We start from the raw sequence: 9,894 nt of genomic DNA, 5'->3' as shown, positions 1-9,894 counted from the left end.
TCACTAGAGTTGGCTGCACCACATAAGCTATTCCCAAAGCATGCAGAATGAGCCACATGATGAAACGGAGTTTTCTATGTAGTGGGCTGATGCCTAAAAGGCATCTGAGGAGATCAACAGCCAGTTGCATCTTAGTTTCTTATTCCATGACCAAGAAATGAGTTGGAGGACGGAGGGAGTTAATTTGTGTGTTAGAGAGGCAAGGGCAACCCCACAGCTTGCAAAAAAACAAAAATAGGTGCATTTTATTTAAACAACGGAACAAACATCAGAGAGCATCCCCTGCAAAGCCCCCACCCAAGAGCCAGCTGATGGAAGCGGGGCTGCAGGACGCCCTGCCAAAACGGCAGCATCTCCAACTGCACAAGACCCCTTGCTGCCAGGGCTGGGCACCAGCCTAGCCCCTTGCCTGCCTGCCTACCTGCCTGCCTGAGGCAGCCTTGGAATCAGGGCAGGGGTGGCACAGGTAGAAAAGACAGATGGAAACAATGCCCATGAATATATCCAACGTGTCCTAGGAGGAAAAAAACCGTCATGAGGACCAGAAGCCATCCCAATCTATTTTTGGCCTCCCAGAGAAGTTGTGTTGAGACCTGAGACTCCAGCTGAAATGGCTCCCTGAGGAGCCCCAGGGAGCAGGAGGGGTGCTCCTGAAGACAGCCCCCGAGGAAAACACAGTCCTGCAGAGGGACAGCCCCCAGCACCCTCTGGCAGGGCTCTGGACAGTCAAAAAGAGAAACAGAATGCTCAAGAAAAAAGGCATTTAAAAATTAAGAAAGAAAAGAAATACAAAAAAGAAAGGGTCTGATCTGAGGCTGAGGTATTGGAGATAGATGTGGTCCCAGAGAAACCAGGTCCCAGGGTACACACATGCTGGGGGTCTCTGTCCCGATGAACTAAGAACCATATGCACAACCTTCTTGGGAGCCCCGAGCAGTGCGCTGCAGGGCCAAGGAAACAACCAGCTCCAAAGGGACTCCCTGAGCCTCCGAAGGCAGCTCCTCTAACACCTCCCTTCCTCCCAAAGGGCTCCCGTCCCTGATGCCCCACAGCCACACCATCAGCTTGCCATGTCAATGACAGGAGCTCGTTACAAGTCCGCACATTTTAGCCCGAGATAGGTTATATAGTCACAGAATGTGTGGCTTTACTGTTCCACTCAACCCCCTGGTCCCTGGTGGCTCCTGCAAGTCAAAGGGGGCAGAAGGGTGCTTCCTCAGATGGAAGAAGGCAGGCAGCTCCTCAGGCACTTGGTCTGGGTGGAGGAGAGGCTGAGCTGCCCCAAGCCCCTGCTCAGGGCCTCAGAAGCGATACACCTTCACTCTGTTGTGCTCATCGAGGCCCAGCTGCAGGAGGCTCAAAGTGGCTGTTGGCTTGGGTGTTGAAGAGAAGAGAGGTCTGGCCACAAGGTGAAGGAAAACTGCAGTCACTGGGCATAGCCAGGCAAGGGCCATGAAAGGGTCAAAGGCTGAACAGGATCCTCCTCAGCCCTTTAGGGCACAAGCCTGAGCCCCACAGCCCAGCCCGGTTTGGGAACCAAGTAAAAGGATACAACTTGGGGTCATTCTTGACACGTTCCAGCCACCTCCTGTTGGCTTCAATTATGCCCTGAAAGGTGGTGCTGCCCACCTCAGGGACTTGGGAATGGGAGTGCTGTAGGAGCCGGAGCTGCTCACTGGCAAGGAAGAGGAGAGCATGGGAGAGGGGAGAGAGGAGGCGTGGAAGTGCCAGAGGATGTGCAGAGGCCATCACATCTGTCACCTCCTCCCTCTTCCTCTCAGCTAGCAGAGCAGCTTCTCTGCGGTCCCTAGCAATTCAAAGCTTCAAAACATCTGGCCCCTCAGAACAGTTCCCAAACGGGAAGGCGGTGGACACCCTCTGCCCCCTTGCTGGGTGCTACTGATATGAGGCTCTGGGCTCCCACATCTGCCTGCTCCCACCAATCTCATCAGCAAAGCGCTCCCCTCTGTCAACTCGATCCTTGGCCAGCGTCAGCTCTCAAGTTGGCCAAAGGGTTGGTGGGGGGTACCCATTGTTAGGGGCCTGAGGGAGGGAGAGGGGGATATATCTGGCAAGGAATAAGATGAATGGAAAATTAATAACAGGTTTAAATAATTGCCCATCTGTCTCCTCCACAGGGTGTCCCTCTCACTCCAGATGTTGCTCAGCAGGACTTGGGAAAGAAGGGAGCCACAGGAAGCAAACAAGAGCTCAAGGGCAAAGACAAAGGCCAGACTCCAGAGCTGGAGGAGCTAGAGGGAGGGGCAGGGGCGGGGTCCTACCAGGGGCTGACTCCTCCCCACAGGGGCCAGAAGGCAGCTTCCTCAGGGGGTTGGCTGGGTAAGCCCAGCCCTTCCCCACCAGGACCTTGGCGGTGTGGACTTGACTTCCCTCTGGTTGCGGATGGGCGCCTCAGACCCAGGCAAGTGGGGACAGCTCTGTGGACTAGAGGCCTGCCTGACTTCTTGGGGTGAGACCAGGAAGCCTGCTCCCCTCAGAGGTCTACCCGCCCAGGGAGGCGCAGGGAGCAGCTATGACGTTCCACCCCAACCAGGCCCCAGGGAGGCTCACCTGGCAGACACGTATCCCAGCCTGCTCTCCAGCGGGGCGGGGCTGTTGCTGAGCAGCGGGATGCCAGCTGGAAGAGCATAGGGACAGGGCTCAGAAATGGGCAGTGGTCACCACCCTGCTCACCAGCGCCTCTTGCCTCCCCAGAATAAACAATAAAAGGAAACGTTTCAGTGGCTAGAGGCCAGAGACAGGTGAGAGACAGGAATGGTCCTATTTATTTTATTTTTAAAACTTAATCTACTTTTCAATTTGGGTTAGGGCAGAAAGAAGATATTTTGTTTTCCCTCAAATGCCTGTGTTTCATGGCTTTTCATAATCCTCAGCAGGGCTGAGACCCGGGGAGGCCACCTGGCTCAGAAGCAAGAATTAACCACACAGCCAAGAGGTTCCGAGCAGAACCCTGGAGTCACAGAGACACGGGGTCACAGCTGAGTTTGTTATTCTCTCACTGGGTACCCTGGAGCATGCTACTTAACCTCTCTGAAACTCAGTTTCCTCATCTGTAAAATGGGGATAAATAATTACTACCTCAGAGAATAAGAACTAAATGAAAAAATATATATATAAACTGCTTGGCCCATAATGCATTGCACAAGATGGTAGCTATTAAGATAATGACAACAATGACCTTTTAGGTTCTGCTGAGCTCCAAAATCCATAAGAAAGGCCCCAGTCAGCCAGGCTCCATCTAAACCATCCTGACCCACAGAACTCCTGGCTGCAGGGCCACCTGCAATGTCTCCTTCCCCAGGGACCCACAGGCAGAGTCAATGGACCAATGGACTATGGCAACGTTGGGGGAGGAGAGGTGTGGCAAAGGGATGCAAAGGAGGAAGAGGGAAAAAGGAGCAGGAGAAAGAGGGTAGAAGAAAAAGAAGGAAGAGGAGGAGGAGGCAGGTGGGAAGGCTCCGCCCAGAGTGGGGCTTACATGGAAAATACTTGCGCCACTTCTCCAACAGGAAGTCGTCCACTGTTTGAGCCACAGAGGAGGGGAGCCTGGGCCCCTGCCCTGAATCCCAGGCCCACTGGGTGGACGTGGGTGTAGCAGATGATAAGGCTGAGAACCTGGCCAGGGAGCCGTAGTAGGTGGGGGTGGGGGTGCTTTTGGAGGCCCGGGGAGGGAGCTGGGCTGGCGTGGAGGCGAGGAGCGGTGGCGGCGACTGAGGGTTGAGGCTGTCCAGGATGCTAAGGACACTGCTCAGCTGGCTGCTGATTTGCCGGAGGGAGTGGCTCAGCCCATGGATCTTGCGGGAGGTAAGACCTGGGGTTGAGTCAACTGAAAGAAAAGAGGTGGATGGTGGGAAGGGACTCAAGCTCAGGACCCTGGACCATTCCCAGACACAGCTGTCATGCAGCAACCTACTGGCCACCCCTCCCTGCTTCTCCAAACAGCCCCGTAGCCTTATGAGGGGGTCAGGGATGGCAGGGCTTCTGTGTTCCAGACAGTGCCGGTGAGAAGCTGGGAAACAGGTTTCCAGGGTAAGGCCCTGGGTGACGGGCCCAGGACCCCAGAGAGAAGGAAGGGGAGAGGGCCCTTCCATCACATACAGGCCAGAGCAGCCGAAAGAGAAGAGCCTCCCCAAGGAGGCCCTGGAAGAGAAAGGTCAGCAGGGCCAGCGGTCACACTGTAGAGTGCTCTGCAGCATTCAGAAGGCTTCCCTGACCTTTCAGCCCCGTGTGCTGGCAAACCTAGATGGTCTGATCCCTTCCCAGCATTGACTGAGCACCTGGTCCAGACACCAGCTCACAGAGGCCTCCCTCTGCAGGGAAGGGGGTTCTTCTTCTGTTCCCCAAGTTCCTCCCATTCCATGGATACCATGGTCCTCACCCCACATCTCCCCGACTCACTCCTCTGCTGCCACCACCACTCACAGTGAGGCAGGGAACAAGATTCGGAACTTTCACTGCTTAGGCTGTCCATGTCACTGAGGTCGAAGGTTACCGCCTTCTTGGTGGGGGATCCTCCCAGAGTGCCCTCATCTGAGGCCTGCAGGGTAGAGTTAGCAGTTATGACGGACCTCTCCCACATGCTTTCTACCCTTCTTCTTTCCTTTCTAGGAAGTGGCTAGGACACTGAGCTAGGTTCTTCTGTATGTTTTGTCTTTAAGCTGGTTTTCTTACACAAATCCATCAAACATGGCCATCTCCATTTGTTCTCCTAGCAATTTTGCTGCTACAAATTCAAGGCAGTATGTAGGCTGTTGCCCTTGTGCTGTGTGGGAACTGAGGACTTGGCGAGTAGACTCCTCTGGGGCCCAGAGTTCCACCAGGCACCCTGGGCAAAGCAAATCACATAGGGCTGCCTCACAGAGGGTGGGAGGGAAGCAAGGCTCAGCATATGTCCCAAATGCCTGAGACACAGACAACAGTGCCATCAGGCCCACACAGATCCCCACCACCCTTCCCAGTAAGCTCTCCCTGCAGTGTTACTGCACCTAAGCCTCCCCCGCGCTATATCTAAACCTCAGACACCCAGGAGAACGTCCACAAGGTCCCAGGGCAGGCAGGAAAACCTATCGTGTGTGTCCATTCCTGACGCCCTGGTCATACCTCTCCTTAGGGACCAGGGTAGGGTAAGGGCTCGGCCCTCTTCTCGGGCACCTTGTGTGTCCATTCCTGACGCCCTGGTCATACCTCTTAGGGACCAGGGTAGGGTAAGGGCTCGGCCCTCTTCTCGGGCACCTTGTGTGTCCATTCCTGACGCCCTGGTCATACCTCTCCTTAGGGACTAGGGTAGGGTAAGGGCTCGGCCCTCTTCTCGGGCACCTTGTGTGTCCATTCCTGACGCCCTGGTCATACCTCTCCTTAGGGACCAGGGTAGGGTAAGGGCTCGGCCCTCTCCTCAGGCACCTTTAGCAAGAGGGTCCAGGTGTATTCAGGACCATTCAGCACAGGTATCCAAACCCACAGGTGTCTTCAACAAACTCAGAACTGAAGCCACTGCCACCTTCATCAGCCAGTAGACAAGCCTACTGCCCAATCCTGGGCCCTAGAGGTCCAGCTCCCCCAATGCAGGACCAAAGAACTCAACCCAATCCCAAGCACAGAAGAGGAAGGCCAGGGCCCACTGGGCTATGTGGCCGTGGGGCTGCACCTCTTCCCAAAGAGAGGACTCCAGCTGATTCAGTTTCTCCTCTTTCTTCTTCAGGAGGCTGTGGCCTTTCCGCATGGCCGACTTCATCTCATCCAGGTGCCTGGTCTCCTGCAGCCAAGGAGAAAACAGAGGAGAAATGACTACCTACACAGACGCTGGAGTCCCAACCCTGCCATTTGCTGACTGGGTGATCTTGAACAAATTACTATAGTCTGCTTTCTCATCTGGAAAAGAGAACTACGACTTTTCATAGGGTCGTGAGAATTACATGAGAAAGAGTATGTGACTATGTTGCATGCTTAACACCATGCCCACACCTTAAAAACTCTCAAATGGGTACTGTTAACCAAATGGTTATCATTTATTATGGTTATTGTTTTTAGAGATGAGGTCTCACCATCACCCAGGCTGCAGTGCAGTGGTCTGATCACAGCTGATTGCAGCCTCAACCTCCTGGGCTCAGGCAATCCTCCCACCTCAGCCTCCCAAGTAGCTGGGACTACAGATGTGTGCCACCACACCTAGCTATGTTTTTTTTGTTTTGTTTTGTTTTGTTTTTTTGTAGAGACAGAGTTTTGCAATGTTGGCCAGGCTGGTCTCAAAATCAAGTGATCCTCCAGCCTCAGCCTCCCAAAGCACTGGGAATACAGGCATGAGCCACCACATCAGCCGCAAATGGTTATTATCACTGCTCCAATTATCATTACTCTCATCACCACCACCACCATGGTTGAGAGGGGTTAAGCAGGGCAATGACAGGGCCGCAGGCAGCATGTTTATAACCCTGGGAAGCTGCCCCTCTGTCTGTTCCAGCCTCATGCTCTCTGCTGACCCCAAGCCAGTCCTAGGAGCCACTGGGGCCTGAGCCCTTTACCAGTTCTGAACACCATCACATTTCTTTTCTTTTCTTTTAAATAGAGTCTCACTGTGTCACCCATGCTGGAGTCCAGTGGCACAATCTTGGCTCACTGCAACCTCCACCTCCTCCTGGGTTCAAGCAATTCTCCTGCCTCAACCTCCTGAGTAGCTGGGATTACAGGCACGCATCTCCACACCCAGCTAATTATCTTTAGTAGAGACAGGGTTTCACCATGTTGGTCAGGCTGGTCTCGAACTCCTGACCTCAAGTGATTCACCCACCTCTGCCTCCCAAACGGCTAGGATTACAGGCATGAGCCACCACACCCGGCTGAGCACCATCAGATTTCTAAGGGCCCAGGTGATCCAAGAAAGCTCACCCTACTAGGACCCTCAACTGGTCAAAGATCTGTGATCCCAACTAATAATAATGAAGTATCTGCTTTTTCATTGCAAATTAGGCTATCAGAGAAGCAGGGTGGGTAACTAACTCAAAGCCTTTTGCTAAGTGTGTTCAAAAGATTTTCATGTACGAACAAAGTCTTTAGTGTGACAGAATGGAAAGGCAACGCACTGGGTTTGGAAGTACTAAACATTAATCATACTCTTCACCAGGCAAATGGGACTATTACTACTGCCTTGCACATTATAAAGGGTTATTGATATAGTTTGGCTCTATGTCTCCACACAAATCTCATCTAGAATTATACTCCCACAATTCCCATGTGTTGTGGGAGGGACCTGGTGGGAGATAATCTGAATCATGGGGGCCATTCCCGCCATACTGTTCTCATGATAGTAAGTCTCATGAGATCTGATGGGTTTATTGGGGGGTTCTGCTTTTGCTTCTTCCTCATTTTTACTTGCCACCACCATGTGAGAAGTGCCTTTTGCCTCCCGCCATGATTTTGAGGCTTCCCCAGAATCATTTCCCCAGTGGAACTGTAAGTTCAATTAAACCTCTTTTTCTTCCTAGGTTCAGATATGTCTTTATCCACAACATGAAAACGAATTAATACAGTAAGTTGGTACCAGGAGTGGGGTGTTGCTGAAAAGATACCCCAAATGTGGAAGCGACTTTGGAAATGGGTAACAGGCAGAGGCTGGAACAGTTTGGAGGGCTCAGAAGAAGACAGGAAAATGTGGGAAAGTTTGGAACCTCCTACAGACTTGTTGAAAGGCTTTCACAAAAATGCTGATAGTGATATGAACAACAAGGTCCCGGCTGAGGTGGTCTCAGATGGAGATGAGGAACTTGTTGGGAACTAGAGCAAAGGTGACTCTTGTTATGTTTTAGCAAAGAGACTGGCAGCATTTTGCCCCAGCCCTAGAGATCTGTGGAACTTTGAACTTGAGAGAGATGATTTAGTGTCTCTGACGGAAGAAATTTCTAAGCAGCAAAGCATTCAAAAGGTGACTTGGGTGCTGTTAAAAACATTTCATTTTAAAAGAGAAACAGAGTATAAAAGTTCAGAAAATTTGCAGCCTGATGATGCAGTAGAAAAAAAAACCCTGGAGGGGCTGGGAAGATGGCCAAACACGGACAGCTCCAGTCTGCAGCTCCCAGCGAGATCAATGCAGAAGGCAGGTATTTCTGCATTTCCAACTGAAGTACCCAGCTCATCTCATTGGGGCTGGTTAGACAGTGGGTGCAGCCCATGGAGGGCGAGCCAAAACAAGGTGGGCGTTGCCTTAACCTGGAAGACAAGGGGTCAGGGAACTCCCTCCCCTAGCCAAGGGAAGACACAAGGGACTGTGCCTTGAGGGTGCATTCTGGCCCAGATACTATGCTTTTCCCATGGTCTTCACAACCCTCAGACCAGGAGATTCCCTCAGGAATCTACACCACCAGGGCACTAGGTTTCAAGCACAAAACTGGGCAGCCATTTGGGTAGACATCGAGCTAGCTGCAGGAGTTTTTTCATACCCCAGTGGCACCTGGAATGCCAGTGAGACACAACCATTCACTCCCCTGGAAACGGGGCTAAAGCCAGGGAGCCAAGTGGTCTAGTTCCAGATCCCACCCCCACAGAGCCCAGCAAGCTAAGATCCACTGGCTTGAAATTCATGCTGCTAGCACAGCAGTCTGAAGTTGACCTAGGATGCTCGAGCTTGGTGGGAGAGGGGTGTCCGCCGTTGCTGAGGCTTGAGTAGGCGGTTTTCCCCTCACAGTGTAAACAAAGCCACCAGGAAGTTCGAACTGGACTGAGCCCGCCACAGTTCCAGAAAACTGCTGTAGCCAGACTGCCTCTCTAGATTCCTCCTCTCTGGGCAGGCATATCTGAAAGAAAGGCAGCAGCCCTAGGCAGGGGCTTACAGATCAAACTCCCATCTCCCTGGGACAGAGTACATGGAGGAAGGGACAGCTGTGGGTGCAGCTTCAGCAGACTTAAATGTTCCTTCCTGCTGGCTCTGAAGAGAGCAGCAGATCTCCCAGCACAGTACTCAAGCCCTGCTAAGAGACAGACTGCCTCCTCAAGTGGGTCCCTGACCCCCATGCCTCCTGGCTGGGAGACATCGCCTAGCAGGGGTCGACAGACACCTCATACAGGAGAGCTCCAGCTGGCATCTGGTGGGTGCCCCTCTGGGACAAAGCTTCCAGAGGAAGGAAAAGGCAGCCATCTTTGCTGTTCTGCAGCCTCCACTGGTGATATCCAAGCAAATAGGGTCTGGAGTGGACCTCCAGCAAACTCCAGCAGACTTGCAGCAGAGTGGCCTGTTAGAAGGAAAACTAACAAACAGAAAGGAATAGCATCAACATCAACAAAAAGGACATCCACACAAAAACCTCATCTGAAGGTCACCAATATCAAAGACCAAAGGTAGATAAATCCATGAAGATGAGGAAAAACCAGCACAAAAAGCCTGAAAATTCTAAAAACCAGAATGTCTCTTCTCCTCCAAAGGATCACAACTCCTCACCAGCAAGGGAACAAAACTGGACGGAGAATGAGTTTGACGAACTGACAGAAGTAGGCTTCAGAAGGTGGGTAATAACAAACTCCTCTGAACTAAAGGTGCATGTTCTAACTCAATGTAAGGAAGCTAAGAATCTTGTAAAAAGGTTAGAGGAATTGCTAACTAGAATAACCAGTTTAGAGAAGAACATAAATGACTTGATGGAGCTGCAAAACAAGCACGAGAACTTCATGAAGCATACGCAAGTACAAATAACTGAATCGATCAAGCAGAAGAAAGGATATCAGAGATTGAAGATCAACTTAACGAAATAAAGCGTGAAGACAAGATTAGAGAAAAAAGAATGAAAAGGAACAAACAGGCCGGGCATGGTGGCTCACGCCTGTAATCCCAGCACTTTGAGACGGGCGGATCACGAGGTCAGGAGATCAAGCTCCTCCGCCGCCACCCCC

At 52.1% G+C, this 9,894-nt stretch overlaps 1 protein-coding gene across 1 annotated transcript in view; it reads right to left on the bottom strand.

The window, feature by feature from the left end:
• Positions 1-218: 218 nt before the first annotated feature.
• Positions 219-9,894, bottom strand: part of CEP164 (centrosomal protein 164kDa) — a 105,855-nt gene continuing 96,179 nt past the window's right edge. The window contains exons 27-32 of the mRNA XM_011965001.1: positions 5,666-5,773; positions 4,420-4,558; positions 3,500-3,847; positions 2,572-2,638; positions 1,553-1,675; positions 219-1,398 (exon numbers count right to left, since the gene is read on the bottom strand). Coding sequence (XP_011820391.1) covers positions 1,302-1,398; positions 1,553-1,675; positions 2,572-2,638; positions 3,500-3,847; positions 4,420-4,558; positions 5,666-5,773 — 882 coding nt within the window. The 3' untranslated portion in view covers positions 219-1,301. The remainder of the gene's footprint in view (positions 1,399-1,552; positions 1,676-2,571; positions 2,639-3,499; positions 3,848-4,419; positions 4,559-5,665; positions 5,774-9,894) is intronic.

This window comes from Mandrillus leucophaeus, unplaced genomic scaffold (genome assembly GCF_000951045.1).
Source record: "Mandrillus leucophaeus isolate KB7577 unplaced genomic scaffold, Mleu.le_1.0 Scaffold71, whole genome shotgun sequence".
Taxonomy (NCBI): Eukaryota; Metazoa; Chordata; class Mammalia; order Primates; family Cercopithecidae; genus Mandrillus; species Mandrillus leucophaeus.
This window is presented reverse-complemented; position numbering and strand designations above follow the sequence as displayed.